The sequence below is a fragment of the Podarcis liolepis genome (assembly GCF_965112155.1).
Source record: "Podarcis liolepis genome assembly, chromosome: 15".
Taxonomy (NCBI): domain Eukaryota; kingdom Metazoa; phylum Chordata; class Lepidosauria; order Squamata; family Lacertidae; genus Podarcis; species Podarcis liolepis.
The window spans coordinates 39,540,414-39,557,026 of record NC_139566.1 but is presented as its reverse complement, the minus strand read 5'-3'; the positions used below and the strand labels follow the sequence as shown (position 1 = coordinate 39,557,026).

General features: G+C 47.3%; 1 protein-coding gene across 1 annotated transcript; it reads left to right on the top strand.

Moving 5' to 3' along the window:
* The first annotated feature begins 6,884 nt into the window (after positions 1 to 6,884).
* On the top strand, positions 6,885 to 10,973 carry FZD10 (frizzled class receptor 10). Its single transcript, XM_083476458.1, has one exon. The coding sequence runs from the start codon at positions 8,002 to 8,004 to the stop codon at positions 9,763 to 9,765; it is 1,764 nt and encodes a 587-aa protein (XP_083332584.1). The 5' UTR covers positions 6,885 to 8,001; the 3' UTR covers positions 9,766 to 10,973.
* Positions 10,974 to 16,613: the final 5,640 nt, after the last annotated feature.

Sequence of the window (16,613 nt, the reverse complement as noted above, 5' to 3'; positions counted from 1 at the left end):
GGGATGTTTCTTGTGGGGTGGGTGTATATGGGGAGTGTTTGCTATATTTATGTTTACAAACTGAAAAACAAAAGTTAAGAAGTGGAAGCTAGGAGAAAGGTGCTTCTTGCTGTTGTTTAGTTGTTTAGTCGTGTCCGACTCTTCGTGACCCCCTGGACCAGAGCACACCAGGCACTCCTGTCTTCCACTGCCTCCCGCAGTTTGGTCAGACTCATGTGCTTCTAGTTCCCGACTATTGCTATTTTCAGATCAGATTCAGCCACATACCAGCAATTCTGGTTGCAGGATTTGGTGCTCTTGCCCAAAAAACCCTCTTCTCCTCCCCTACACTAGACTTCTCACGATTAAGGAAAGTAGTGGGGAAACGCATTGGAAAGCGAGGGGTAATAATTGCAGAGGGCAATACCATCTCATCTTGCTGCCAGCAAATCAGAATGAATGCTCGATAAACCAGTCTTCATGTCCAACCTCCCTGGAAGCTCATGCAAGCAAATCAGGGACATCAATAAAGAGACTGCCTGGAAGCGACCATATTGAAAACCAGGTTCCTTTAAACCAATCTATCCTTTTCCACAAGAGCTACTGAATCTACCGGGAGACCATTCAGGAAGCAAGCCAGTGTTTAAATTATAGGTGATTATATCTATATATTAAACCACTATTCATGCAGAAATACCGCCTTCATTTTCGGGAGATTTGTTTGCTTAGGAACCTAAGAGGCTGCTGGATCAGGCCAATGGCCTATCTAGTATAGCATCCTGTCAGCAGGATCCAACCACAAGAGCCCTCTCCCCTCCTGTAGTTTCCAGCAGAGAAACACTGCTGCCTCCAACTATTTTTATAAACGTATGTTCCATTGGAATATGACACTTGCAGGTCTCCATAGCAGGGGTAGCCAAGGTGTGCCCTCCAAGTGATGCTGAACTGCCACTCCGATCACACCTCGCCATTGATCCTGCTGGCTTAGGGCTACTGGGAGTTGAAGTCCAACAGCACTGGGAGGGCCAAAGGTTCCCCATCCTCATTTTATAGACTAAAAATGTCCAGCTCCTATTGAAGCAGACGGAGATGTTGAGGCAAACTTGTTTGGATGGTGCTTCTGCCTGAAAACACCCGGGCGTTTGCATAGGAGTGTGGATGTTTTTGAGTCCCGTGGAACCATTCAGCAGCAAAACGTAAGTAGCTGCCTGATAAAAGCTTCTTTGATGCTCAAAGCTCACACACAACTTTAGCAATGTAAGGTAGTTCAGCACAAGAGATCACCCTAAGTTGTATCTGTGCCTTCTCTTTTCCCATTTGAGCAATACCTTCTCTTTTTCTTTCTTTTCTCTTCTTTTCAAAAAAGAAAAAAAATCAATGCAGTTGAGTCTCTCTTTCCACCACTTGGGCAGATCAATTTGTAATGGCAGATTGTTAGAGATACAGAGCCGAAGAAACATAAGGAATGAATGTCCAAGCAAGGAAGCGAACTGTGTGTGCTTGTGGGTGATTCTGACTGGGGATATTGTACCGTTCCACAAAGGGTGTCTGCACAAAAGAGCCCAGCTCTGAAGTCCGTGTCAAAGCAGGACAATTGACTAAAGGCAGCTGGGCACTCAGTATTTGCCACAGAAAACACCGACGTTACACCGACGTTTCATGCAGCAAACATAAGCATATGGACATTGCACCTGCAGCTTTAAACATCTACCTGGCAGGTCAGACCTCACCTGGAGTACTGTGTCCACTTCTGGACACCACAGTTCAAGAAGGACACTGACAAACTGGAATGTGTCCAGAGGAGGGCAACCAAAATGGTCAAAGGCCTGGAAACGATGCCTTATGAGGAACGGATAAGGGAGCTGGGCATGTTTAGCCTGGAGAAGAGGAGGTTAAGGGGTGATATGATAGCCATGTTCAAATATATAAAAGGATGTCACATAGAGGAGGGAGAAAGGTTGTTTTCTGCTGCTCCAGAGAAGCGGACACGGAGCAATGGATCCAAACTACAAGAAAGAAGATTCCACCTAAACATTAGGAAGAACTTCCTGACAGTAAGAGCTGTTCGACAGTGGAATTTGCTGCCAAGGAGTGTGGTGGAGTCTCCTCCTTTGGAGGTCTTTAAGCAGAGGCTTGACAACCATATGTCAGGAGTGCTCTGATGGTGTTTCCTGCTTGGCAGGGGGTTGGACTCGATGGCCCTTGTGGTCTCTTCCAACTCTATGATTCTATGATTCTATGAGGTGGCAAACCTGTCATGAGGCTGAGCAACTTCATCTACAGGGAGGGACTAGCCAGAGATGGAATGACCTGGGGAGGGAATAGAAATAAAACAGGAAGAGGGTTCTAAGTGGGGAATCCACAGCCCCTGACTAGTTTTTCCAGTTTAAAAATTTGGAAAATGCCCCTCACCAACCCTATTTTGTCATCTCCTTGAGTTGTTGTTTCTTTTGTCTGGATCTATGTCATGGGTAGGCAAACTAAGGCTGGGGGCTGGATCCGGTCCAATTGCCTTCTAAATCCGGCCCATGGATGGTCTGGGAATCAGCGTGTTTTTACATGAGCAGAATGTGTCCTTTTATTTAAAATGCATCTCTGGATTATTTGTGGGGGCTGCCTGGTGTTTTTACACGAGTAGAATATGTGCTTTTATTTTAAATGCATCTCTGGGTTATTTGGGGGGCATAGGAATTCGTTCATTATTTTATTTTATTTTCCAAAATATAGTCCGGTCCCCCACAAGGTTTGAGGGACAGTGGACCAGCCCCTGCTGAAAAAGTTGCTGACCCCTGGACTCTATATCCTTGAATTCTGATCATGTGTACCCACACCCAGAGGGAGGCTAGAAAGGGATATATGAGCAATTGATCGCTCTGCCCATTTTTTGACTCTGGCCCCGCCCACCACTGGCTTGTGCTCCCACCACCACCAGAAAGTTCCTCTGAAGGGAATGTGGCCCTCAGATAGAAAAAAGATTCCCTGCTCCTGATCTGCATTAGAGAATTATAACTCACCCACCAGGCCTAAAAAAGACCTCCTAACCTGTCGCGCTACACCGTTTCAAGATTTGTGCGTGACATCTATGTGTGATGTTTTTGCAGCAAGAAAAGTTAGTGTAGTACACACACAACCCCCCCCCCCATGGCAATCTGAATTTGTGCTGAAGCCTCCAGTCATTGTGGGGTTTGCTGTCACAGTCACACTCTAAGGATGCAACCCTAGGTTCCCAGTTGAACTCAGTGGGTTTTACGTCTGTGTAGACATGCACAGGATTGCACTGTTAAAGGTAAAGGGACCCCTAACCAGTCGTGGCCGACTCTGGGGTTGCGGCGCTCATCTCGCTTTATTGGCCGAGGGAGCCGGTGTACAGCTTCCGGGTCACGTGGCCAGCAGGACTAAGCTGCTTCTGGCGAACCAGAGCAGTGCATGGAAACACCATTTACCTTCCCGCTGGAGCAGTACCTATTTATCTACTTGCACTTTGACGTGCTTTCGAACTGCTAAGTTGGCAGGAGCAGGGACCAAGCAACAGGAGCTCACCCCGTCATGGGGATTTGAACCGCTGACCTTCTGATCGGCAAGTCCTAGGCTCTGTGGCTTAACCCACAGCACCACCCTTGCACTGTTAGTCTCAAGCAATTGGGGCAGCAGTTATACTCCCAGGTAACATGCAGAGGAAAATACATTTGCACTGCAATCATATGCATCTTTACTCAGATGTAACTGGCAATGAGTTCAATGGGGCTCATTCCCAGGTCAGTATCCCTAGAATTGCAGCCTAAATCTCTTCCAGGGTGGAGAAAACCAGCCCTCCTGTACCTTACAGCTTACTGGGAGGGAATTTTCCACTTTGCCGCATGATATTTTAGGGGATTTAACTTAAAGTCCCATAAGCCTTGTGTGGTTCTGTTTCTGACTTTTGGTCTCTGTATGAAAGATGCTTTTGGCTCTCAGCTCACAATCAAAGCTTACATTTTGTAAACAGATGGGGCTGAAGACTCCCGGCCAACTGGATTTTTACAAGCTTCTCAGCCAGACATTTATGGCCCTGGCAATAAAATGCGCCCAACTCAATCCCCTTTTGAGCAACCACCCCCACCTCTCTTCAAGATCATCCTTCTCCTCGCCTTCCCTCCACCCCCACCCCAAAATATCAGAATTCTAAGAGGGGCTTAATTTAACACACGCTGGGCTTAGCTGTAGAGCTTGTTTCAAAACCTGTTTTCAGAGCATCTGAATTAGTCAGAACAGATAGGAGTTTCTTGTGAATGTATGAAGTGCTTTCCCCCCTTTAACCAATTTGCAGGCAACACATTCAAACTTATCTGAGGCACAGGCAGATGGAAATGCTTCAGTCCTTTGGCAAGGGTGTGATTTTGATCCAGAATTAACCCCAAGCATCTCATATTTTGGAAAGCAAGACCATTATTAGAAGTGCTTCATATCAGGCAAGGTTTGCAACGACTGGACCTGTTTTACAGTGGCAGGGTTAAGCCCTGGAATGTAAAACAAGGTTGAGGATGCCCAGAGTACATTTCCTACTCACTCAGGCAGCACCTCTCACTTCAGAACTTATTAGGAAATCAGATTGTGCCCCGTAGCCCTAAAGTTGCATGTGCTATTGGTTTCTAGCCTCGACACTGGGACTCACCTGATGCAACTTTGTAGTTAAGAAGTGACTGCTTTGGATTTCATCTTCACTAGGATAGAGAACTCCCTGAGCTACTTGCACCCAGCTTCAACATTCTCATCTGCAATATGGGAATAATAATTGTGACCTCCCTTATATGGTCGTTGTAGGCACTGGAAAAAGGTTGTGCATGTTATATCAACTGCCTTGTTTTTGTAACTCAGTCTTCTCAGGTATGGAGTGGTTGTTTTTAATATGCTATTAATTGTGATATTACATCAAGATTTTTTCCAAAGTGCATCTACAAAATCTCTTCAAAAGACAAAACAGAAACAGTGATTGATCAAGAGCAGGGCACTAGTGACAGGGCCTTTGCAATGATAGCCTCATACTTGTGATATATGTTTCAGCTTCATTCTGTTTTTTAAACAGGACTTGAAAAGCCATTAATTTTGACCTAAGTTTAGCTGAGAGGTTGTGTTTAATTTTTTTATATATACAGCAGCTGGTTCTAAAATTGCCTCTTCCAAATTGTTAAATTTGGTTTTGTATTGAATGCTGTACCAGGCTGTGAAATGGTTTTTAAACAGATGCTTTAATAGCTTCTGTTTTATTGGGAATAGACTGCTTCCATTTTATGCTTTATTTCTGCATGTGAGTCACTTGGGGGGGGAGTTTTGCCCTGAAAGGGGACATCAAATGTGTGTGCGTGTAATCTCTTTTTAAAATCCTTAGAACCCCCCTGCAAAAAAGGCCAGTAATATTGACCCCATATTGCAGAATGGGAATACTGAGGCCGAGAGAGAGAGATTGGCTTGCCTCAGCCCACAAAGTGAGTTTCTGTCTGATGATATTTGAACTAGAGGCTTCCTGCCTGACAGTCTCTCCTATACTCCAGTAGCCTTCACAGGTGGTAATTATGGAGAAAGTCATTGATTTTGTTCATTTCACACAAACCATCCTCATGTCGCACTGAAACAAAGCCTAAGGACCTGGAACCACACTAAGCCGATAAGCACAGAAAGTGCTTTTGTGCCCATGTCCTGCTTACGAGCTTCCCAGAGGCTTCAGGTTGGCACCTGTGAGTTCTGGACTAGATGGGCCATTGGCCCGATACAGGAAATAGACCCTTTTTATGTTTTTCCCTTGTATGCCTCACCATGCTTTACTCCCCACTGTGATCTCCCCTGTGTCAGATTTTAGACTGTATTCTCCTTGGGGCACAGACCTTCTTCAAAGTGCCCTACCCACTGATAGCACTCTATCCCTAATTAGATTAACAAGATAATAATAGAATATAGCAAACTCTACATCCTTATGTAGCCAAAGCAGTACCACACTTAGAACTGTGGGAGTGGGGATTCCAAAGTTTGCAGAAGTACAAAGGGGGAGGGGGAACAATTGGTGGGGGGGGAATACCCCCAGATGTGGACTGAGTATGTTCAGTGGCTACAGAAGGCTGGGAGAGAGGATGAAAACCTGGCAGGCTGGAATGGAGTAGCCTGAAAAGGGGCCTGGCTGGCCACGAGCGCCCCACACAGCAACCAGGTCCCATTTGTAAAAGAATAAAAATAAAACGATAATAACCTCAAGGAACAATTGTGTGCCGTCCCAAAGCTTGCCTTCTGCATTTACCAAAAGAAGTTGGATTTCCTCCCCAATCGGTTTTAAAAATTAAGAAAAGTTAAGAGAGCAGCATCTTTTAGAGGTGGCATAGGTGTTCGAGAGAAGAATTGGCCACTCAGCCACGAAAATCCCCGGAAGCCTGTTGGCCAGTCACTACCTCTCAGCCTACCCTACCTCAAAAGTATGTTGTATGGATAAAAGGGGGCGCGAGAGAACCATGATGCACCCCCTTTCGAACTCCGTCGAACAACAAAATATGACTCTGAGGTTTCAAAAGCAACTTTAAAAACCCCAACCAGAAACTTGTTTGTTAGAACAAACGAGGAGGAACAGACGACTAGGCGGGGAGGAGAGGCAGAGAGAGTATGAAAAGTTTCGAGAGATCGATGGTGGGGGAGATGTTTAAGAGAGGAGAGACGAAAAAGAAACTTTAAAAACATCGGCACTGATCGAGGGAGGACCTCCAGGGTCTTTCCAGCGGTTCTCCCCCCGCGCACCCCGCTTTTCTTTTGAAAGGCGTTCCGAATGATTGGAAAGTAATCACCGTGTCAGTTTCACCTTTTCTCATGCAAAGTGAGTGTCGCAGGGAAGGCGGATCCTAGGCTGTGTGTGTGTGTGGTGTGTGCGCGCGCGTGAGAGAGAGAGAGAGAGAGAGAGTATCCTGGGCTGTAAACGCCTCCTCCAAACACAGCTGCTGCAAACCCCAGGAGTTAGCCTTCTGAGAAAGGGAGAGAGAGCGGTTTTACGCACGCATCTCTGCGCCCCGCCGACCTCTCGCTTTGGGTGGAAGAGGGAAAAATATCCGACCCAGGGACGCTGCGCGTGTATTGCGGAAGGAGGTTCGGTGCGCTCCCCCCGCCAACCCCCGCCGGCAAGCTCTCCTCGCCACGGCGCTTCAGAGCTCGCCTTCTCGTTGCAATCGGATCTGCCTCCTCCCCGCCTCTCGTCGGCGCGCAAAGCCCGCCTCCTGGGGGAAGGAGGGAGGGGAGCGAGCGAGCGAGCGAAAAGTGTGGAGAGGTGGGATCGTCCGAGGCACAAATCGGAGAGAGAGAGGGGAAGAAGAAGCTACAGACCGAGGAGAAAGAGGAGCTTCCACGCCGCTTTGGGGACCTGTGTGCGCTGGAGGTGCAGTGATCGCTGGGATTTCCCCTTTTTTTCCTTTCCGTTTGAACAAGGAACTTTGCAAGCAAGGGGACACCCACCGTTCCTGCGATCGTGGTCGGAGGAGATGGAGGAAAGAACGCCTGTCGCCAAGAGACCCCTTGCAAGGACTTAGAAAGAAACGGCAAGCCCCCGCAACTTAAGCTTTCTCTCCTTCGTGCAGTAAGTTTGGTTGCGGAGGGAGTGGGGAGGCCTGAAACGGCGAGAGGGTCCTTCTCTCCCGAGTCTTTCCTTCTCCCCGGCGCCGCACCGCTTTTGCCCTGTGGAGTTTGGAAACTGACCAGGATGGACTTTGGCCGGAAGACCTCCGCTGTTCGGATGCGAAGCCCTTAACCGGAGTTGAAAGGCGCTATTTCGCTTTCTTTTGGGGTGGGAGGGTGAGAAGGGGCTGCTATGCTGCTGCCCCACGTCGAGTGGATCGGGCCTGTCCCCTTCTGGGGGGGCTCCTGGCGAAAGTTGGGAGCGACGGTGGCCGGGTCCGGGGCTTCGGAAGAGCTGGTTTGACACCAGCCGCCGCCGCCGCCAACAGAAGTAGCCTTCTTCCAGACATTTTCCGAGACGCGGGAGCCAGGAGCGCGGTGGGTCGTGGCGCAGCGTCGGCCAGCATGGGCGCAGCGCGGAGGAACTCCCGTCGGACTCTGGGCATTATCTTGCACCTGGTCTGCTCCTGCTTCGGCATCAGCTCCATCGACATCGACCGGGCCGGGGACGGGAGGTGCCAGGCCATCGAGATCCCCATGTGCAAGGACATCGGCTACAACATGACTCGGATGCCCAACCTGATGGGGCACGAGGACCAGCGCGAAGCAGCCATTCAGCTCCACGAGTTTGCCCCCCTAGTGGAGTACGGCTGCCACGGGCACCTCAAGTTCTTCCTCTGCTCCCTCTACGCCCCCATGTGCACAGAACAGGTCTCCACGCCCATCCCCGCTTGCCGGGTGATGTGTGAACAGGCCCGCTTCAAGTGCTCGCCCATCATGGAACAGTTCACCTTCAAGTGGCCCGACTCCCTGGACTGCAGCAAGCTGCCCAACAAGAACGACCCCAACTACCTCTGCATGGAAGCACCCAACAACGGCTCCGAGGAGCCCCCCAGGGGCTCCAGCATCCTGCCCCCCATGTTCCGGCCCCAGAGGCCCCAGAGCGCCAGCCACGACCTGCAGCAGCAGCACAAGGACGGCCTGGGGAGGGCCACTTGCGAGAACCCCGGCAAGTTCCACCACGTGGAGAAGAGCGCTTCCTGTGCCCCTCTCTGCACCGCCGGGGTCGACGTCTACTGGAGCCGCCATGACAAGCAGTTTGCCGTCATCTGGATCGCTGTCTGGTCCATCCTCTGCTTCTTCTCCAGCGCTTTCACCGTCCTCACCTTCCTGATAGACCCCCAGCGCTTCAAGTATCCCGAAAGGCCCATCATCTTCTTGTCCATGTGCTACTGCGTCTACTCGGTGGGGTACATCATCCGCCTCTTCTCTGGTGCCGAGAACATTGCCTGCGACCGCGACAGTGGACAGCTCTACGTCATCCAGGAGGGCTTGGAGAGCACCGGGTGCACTCTTGTCTTCCTTGTGCTCTATTACTTTGGCATGGCCAGCTCCTTGTGGTGGGTGATCTTGACATTGACTTGGTTCCTGGCCGCTGGGAAGAAATGGGGCCACGAGGCCATTGAAGCCAACAGTAGCTACTTCCACTTGGCGGCCTGGGCCATCCCGGCCGTGAAAACTATCATGATCTTGGTGATGCGGAGGGTGGCTGGGGATGAGCTGACAGGCTTATGCTACGTGGGGAGCATGGATGTGAATGCCTTGACCGGATTTGTGCTGGTCCCTCTGGCTTGCTACCTAATCATAGGCACCTCCTTCATCCTCTCTGGCTTTGTAGCTCTGTTCCACATCAGGAGGGTGATGAAAACTGGTGGGGAAAACACGGACAAGCTGGAGAAACTCATGGTCAGGATTGGGGTCTTCTCGGTCTTGTATACGGTGCCGGCTACTTGTGTCATTGCTTGCTATTTTTATGAGAGGCTGAACATGGATTACTGGAAGGTCTTGGCCATGCAGCAGAAGTGCAAGGTGAACAACCAGACCAAACACCTGGACTGCTCGATGAGCCACTCTATCCCAGTGGTGGAGATTTTCATGGTCAAAGTCTTCATGTTGCTGGTTGTGGGGATTACCAGTGGCATGTGGATCTGGACCTCCAAGACCTTCCAGTCCTGGCAAAGCGTTTGCAGCCGGAGGCTAAAGAAGAGGACTCGGAGAAAACCAGCCAGCGTGATTGCAAGTGGCGGACTTTACAAGAAGCCCCAGCACTTGCCCAAAGCCCACCATGCAAAATACGAGTCGGCTTTGCAACCCCCTACCTGTGTGTGAGCAGAATGTATAATAATAGTAGTAGTAGTAATAGTAATAATTTAAAAAAAGAACAGCCATGGAGTGACCCTATTTTGAAAGACTCACATGCACTCACAATAGTGCTCGGAACTAAAGATTAACAATAATCATGAATAAAAATTTTCTTTTTAACAGTGCTATTGTCAGATAGACAAAATAGCCAGTGAAGGGGTAAAACTGAAATGTTTAAAGTCAAGATATGGGGGATAAAACAAGGGTGAACATGCTTAGGGGAAAGTTTTTAGTGCAAGGAAAACTGACGGCCCCTTATTTAAAAAGAAAACTAATTTGTTTTTAATGGTTTGATTTTTTTCAGCCCTCCTGAGTTAAAAGCCATGTGTAATGATTTGTATGTATACTGAAAATTCGTTTGCGTTTAGATTTCTAACCAGGTAGAGTTAGAATGTTTTTTTGTTTTTGGGGGGTTTTTTTAAGAGCTTGAAGGAGAATTGTCTCCTTTTAGGTAACCAGCCCTTTGAGAGTAGCTTTTGTTCAATCGGCACATTGTCTTTTGAAAACAACTTCTGTTCTAACTTTTAAGAAATCCTTTTACCAAACGCTTCTCATCCTACCTACTAGGCATGGAGTTTCTAAAAACAGGTTCAATGCGAAAAGCTCAGTTGCTTTAAAAAGTCCTCTGTCTGACCCAAACTTAGTAAAAAATTATGTGCAATACAGGTTCCTACCCCCACCCCCACCCCCGCTGCCACACACACAAAATCCTTGCCAGGACATGAAAGGAGAAACAAGTATTTTGCTGTACATAAAGGCAACAAAAGCGATCTCTAAACAAAAGAACGAAGGGGTCTAGTCCTTAGAAACCCTTTAGTGTTACTTTTTTGTGGCTTTTTAATGGAAATCAGACACGTTTGGACTGATTTGTGGAAAAAGAAAAAGTGGGGAGGGTATCAATTGCAAAGGATCCAGAAGGGCTTATTGACTCTTTCTATTGTTAAACAAATTTGGATGCTGAATAGATCAAGAAGCACTGGGTTATTTTTTATTTTGTCTCTTTGTTGCATATGAGAGGCATAAACTTATTTGTGGTGTGTGCGCGTGTATCAGAGAGAGAGGTGGAGAAAGTGTATGTATATATTATATATATATTTGTAATATACAATTATTTTTTATGCCCTGTTATTTTATTAAATAATAATAATAAAATGTGGCCTTTAGTTTGATGATAATGTGTGTCCTTAGCATTCTGTATTGATGGGGTTTTGCAGCAAATAAAAGAGGTTCGTGGGGGGGGGGGGTTGCGAACACTATTTAATGTGAAGAGATGCTTCAAAGTGACCATGTTAATTTATCTCATTCAAGGCCCAGTTGTGCGAGGGGAACATTTTATTTCCCAAACACCGAATTCTTTCCTCCTCTTGCTCCTTCCCCAAGACATGCATTGCTAGGGACTGTAAGGAACTAGGTTATGTGAAGGGACTAATTATCCATTCTGGTTGTAAGTCCTCAAGGATTTGGGAATGGAGGCAATTCTAAGTGCAGAGATGGTACCCTCCAGATGTTGGTGGACTACAGCTCCTATCAGCCCTAGCCTGAGTGGCCAGTGGCCAGGGATAATGATGGGAATTGTGGTTCACCAACACCCGGCGTGCTCCACATTGGCCATCCCTAGTGTGGTGGTTAAAGCCGTGGTTTCCAAACTGAGTTCTGGGTGGGGACTATCAGAAGCTTGCCAGAGGTTTCTAAATGCAAAGACTGACCACCATTGTGCAAGCATGTCCATTGCTACCCATCTTTCCCTTCAGTGTTCAGCCACAGGTGAATCATGGGGACACCTCAAGCCACTGATCTGCATCTTAGGAACATGGGAAGCTTCCTTACGTTGAGTGGGAACATTAATCTGTCTTGCTCAACATGGTTTACATGGACTGGCAGTGGATCTCCATGGCTTCAGGTAGGAGTCTCTTTCAGCCCTACCTGGGGCTGCCAGGAATTAAACCAGGGGCCTCCTTCATCAAGAGCAGATTCTTTGTGATGGAGCTATGGCCTTCCTCATACTTCCACCCCAAGCATTTGGGTCCCAGTGCTGGTTTGCAGACTGACCTCTAAGATTCCATCAGTGTTTCTACTGCCATGCAAATATATTGGCCCAAAACTCTAATAAATAAAATGTGTCTGAAAAGTTCTTCAGGTGGGGCAAAAAGATAAGAGCAGCGCTCTGTTCTTTCTCCTCACCCTCTGGAATCAGAAAGAGAGGAGTTTGTTTGCATTTTCAGCTCTTTTAAGTGCTGTGTTCCCATTTCTAGTTCTGGGGGGAGGGAGTCTTCTACATACTTAATTCGTTGATGACACAATGCACATCATCTTCAGTTTGACTAATTTTCTTAAGCAGATGTCGGGAACTTTGGCCCACTTGAGGTAACCGAACTACAGCTCCTACCATCCTCCGACAGTGTGGATAAACCTGCATTTGTGTGGCGCTGTGGGTTAAACCACAGAGCCTAGGACTTGCCGATCAGAAGGTCGGCGGTTCGAATCCCCATGACGGACTGAGCTCCCATTGCTCAGTCCCAGCTCCTGCCAACCTAGCAGTTCAAAAGCACATCAAAGTGCAAGTAGATAAATAGGTACCGCTCTGGCGGGAAGGTAAACGGTGTTTACGTGCGCTGCTCTGGTTCGCCAGAAGCGGCTTAGTCATGTTGGCCACATGACCCGGAAGCTGTACACTGGCTCCCTCGGCCAGGAAAGCAAGATGAGTGCTGCAACCCCAGAGTCGGTCACGACTGGACCTAATGGTCAGTGGTCCTTTTACCTTTACCTATGACATGCCAAGTCTTTAAAGTACCCCAGATGTGAGGCAGCAACAAGCCTACCTAACAAAAACTCAGGGAGCTCAACGGCAGAGCAACTGTTTGGCATGCAGAAGGTGCCTGGCTCCATCCCTGGCTGAATCTGCAGGCAGGGCTGGTAGTGCCTCCTGTCTCAAACCTTGGTTAGCCCTTGCCAGTCCGTTTTTGGATGGACAAAGGGTTTGATGCAAGGCTGTTTCTTGTGTTGCTATTTAAGGGGAAGAGCCATAGCTCAGTGGGAAAGTGTCAGACCTGGGAGGCTAGAGTTCAAATCCCCCACGCGGCCATGATGCTCACTGGGTGACCTTGAGCCAGTCGCTGCCTCTCAGACGAACCTACCTCACAGATTTGTTGCAGTGATAAAATGAGGGGAACCATGTATGCCAACTGGAGCCCCTTTGAGGAAGCAGGTGGGACATCAATGCAATAATAAGATGTCTCCCCTGAGTCCTTTGGCCTGGCTGGAAGGTGTCCTTGAACTCTTACAATGCCTCTTGCTTGTCTGGATGGAGGACAGAGAGGAGGTTGTGTGAGAGGATGTAAAAACTAGCCTGTTGCAGAAAGGTTAAAACTTACGTTTGCTGCACCACCCACTTATTCCTCTGGCACTGCCCACAACCTTCATGTGGCCCTCAGAAAGTTGTCCAGAAGGGAATGTGGCCCTTGTGCTGTAGAGGGTTCTCTATCCCAGATCTACTCTGATTGGCAGCAGCTCTCCAGGGTCACTGCTAAAGGTCTTCCCTCCTTGTACCTCATCCCTGTAACTGGATTCACGTTGGATCCTCAGCATCTCCAGGTAGGGCTGTGAAAGACTCCTGCCTGAAACCCTGGGTAAACTATATGGGCCAACAGTGTAATGTGGCACAATTCAGAATCTTACATTCCTGAGCTATTTTTCTAGAGTCTCTCTCTTTCATTCTAGCACAGTGATGGCCAAACTCAGCCCTCCAGCTGTTATGGGACTACAATTCCCATCATCCCTGACCACTGGTCCTGCTAGCTAGGGATGATGGGAGTTGTAGTCCAAAAACAGCTGGAGGCCCAAGTTTGGCCATCACTGTTCTAGCACAAGGATGGAGAACCTGGGGCCTTCCAGATGTTGTTGGACTACTGCTGGCTGGGGCTGATGGGAGCTTGACTCCAAGAGCATCAGAAGGGCCACATGGCTCTGTATCCCTGTACCAGAATCATGGAATCATAGAATTGTAGAGTTGGAAAGGACCCCAAGGTCATCTGGTCTACCCTCCTGCAATGCAGGAATCTCAGCTAAAGCATCCATGACAGACGGCCATCCCAGCTCTGCTTAAAAACCTCCGAGGAAGGAGAGTCCACCACCTCTCCTGGGAGTCCATTCCACTGTCAAACAGCTCTTACCACCAGCAAGTTCTTCCTGATGTTGAGTAGACATCTTTCCTGTAACTTGAAGCCATTGATTCGGGTTCTACCCTCTGGAGCAGGAGAAAGGAAACTTGCTCCATCTTTCACGTGACCACCTTTTATATATTTGATAATGGCTATCCTATCTCCTCTCCATCTCCTCTTCCCCAGGCTAAGCATACCCAGCTCCCTCAACCATTCCTCAAAAGCTAGGTTTCCAGACCCTTGATCATCTCCGTTGCCCTTCTCTCCACACGTTGCAGCTAGTCAATAGCCCATTTCTGCTTAGTATTTGTAGACTGTTTGGGATTTGTTTTGCTTTTGCTGTCCACTTTTTTTTTTATCCACAAGAGAACATTGACCTCTCTGTCAGGGGAAAAAGAAGAAGTATCTTCCCTGCCACTGTATTCTCCCAGCCATGTGTTAGTCTTTTGTTCTACACGTTGCTTTTAAAATGCAAATTTTGCCCTCCTTTTGTAATCCTGGAGTGAGTTTATGTGGGGATTGCATGTAGCTGGGAACTTTGCATGCATTAACCCTGCAGGATTAGGCCCTTGCTGATCAAAGCTTGGAAAGCATGTGTTTACACTACACTTGGTGTGATAGGTTGGCTTGAGGGTCACCAACTGTTGCTGCTTTGTCTGGCTGGGACTCCTTGAACAAGGATGTGACAGGCAGAAATTCAGCAGCTAAACTCCTAGCATGGAGGCAACAGGGTGAATCTTCTGCCTGCTGTGCCTCTGTTAAAGGCACAAGAGCCATGTCCAGGGGAGGAGGTGAGAAGCTGGCAACCTTTGTCAAGCACATTACCTGTTTTCTGATGGTTGATTTGGTGCTCTTGTGCAACAAACCCGCTTCCCCAAATGACCAGGAAAGTAACAGAGAAATACAGTGGGATAAAACTTGCTTGACACAACATTGTCAGACCTCCCTGAAAGATAGATAGATAAAAACTTTATTCGCATTAGCCAATGGCCATAGCAACAATAAAACATTACAGTATACACAGAAAGGGAAATTTGATATAAGAGCACAATTTAAAGTCCTGAATCAGCAGTCAGTTAGTGGCCCTTATTCTGATTGCCCCTGCTATGAACCTAAGCAACCTTTGCTGTTACCTGCTCATTTTGATCTGATAGAAGAAAGGACATTGTGGCTGTGGTTGAGCGCCCTGGGATGGTTAGTACGAGTGGGGTGATGATCTTGTTCCTCAGGTCTTTGTAGAGAGTGCAAGACAGGAGGACATGTGCCACTATTTCAATGCTACCATCTTCACAGGGGCAAAGGCATTTCTCAGGTGGGATCTTCTTTTTTTAAAAGTAATATTTATTAAGGTTTCATAAACAATCAGAAGCTTCAAAATTTAAACATAGAATACAAAAACAAAAAAACTACAAAAATGAGAAAATACAAAACAAAACACATAAAGATACACAATAAAGAACAATTAACAGAACAGAAAAAAGAAAAAACACCAAAAAGCAAAACAGAAAAAAGATTAGTATTTTCATATATTATACTTCATTCAGTAGTTTCTTGACCTCCTCACACCTCCCTTTTTGTATTCCAGTTCAGATATTTAGTTCAGCAAATCCTTACCCTCTATCATTTATCCTTACTCAACATCTTAACCTATAATAAATATATATTTTCCACCATTATCAATCCATATTTACATATTCTTATTAATCTTTTAACCAACACCGCTTGTTTTCAATCCAGCATCCCTTTAACATTCATTAATTTTACAGTATTTCTGTAGATAGTCTTTATATTTTTTCCATTCTTCTTCCACCGCCTCTTCTCCCTGGTCTCGGATTCTGCCAATCATTTCTGCCAATTCCATGTGCTCTATCACCTTCATCTGCCATTCTTCCAGGGTGGGTAGATCTTGTGTCTTCCCTCAGGTGGGATCTTTTGGAATCGACCCTCAAGTACCGCAGATGGCAAAACACCCTCCCTACAAACAAATCAAGATGAAAGCTTAATAAATAGGTTTATTTATTCATTATTTTCATTTATTAAATTTGTCGGGTCTCCAGAGCAACCCAAAGCAACTTATAACCAAACAAATAGGCAATAAACCCCACACAGATACATTAAAACTAAGAGGAAAGAGAAATGCATTAGAAACATACAATCAACTTCTGAAAGGCGGCAGAGAGTTCAAGGCCAAAGGCCTGGGAGAAAGAGGAATGTCTTTGTCTGGCACCTAAAGATATGCAGTGAAGGCACCAAGCGAATCTCTCTGGGAAGAGCATTGCATAAATGTGAAGCCACCACAGAAAAGGCCCACTCTCATGTTGCTACCCTGTGGACCTCACGTGGAGGAGGAACACAAAGAAGGACCTCAGATGGTGATCGCAGGGTCACACAAACACACACACCACTGAAAGTATCCTGATAAAAGCCACTTTATCAGGTAACAGCTTCAATCCTGAACACACTAACTACAGAGTAACAGGAGGTCCCATGTTTCACATATGGTGGACAAGTAGACCTATTTATCTACTTGCATTTTGACGTGCTTTTGAACTGCTAGGTTGGCAGGAGCAGGGACCGAGCAATGGGAGCTCACCCTGTCATGGGGATTCGAACCGCCGACCTTCTGATCGGCAAGTCCTAGGCTCTGTGGTTTAACCC

Excerpts from the sequence above, each read along its gene's own strand:
- FZD10 (XM_083476458.1), top strand. The coding sequence starts at position 8,002 with ATGGGCGCAGCGCGGAGGAACTCCCGTCGGACTCTGGGCATTATCTTG.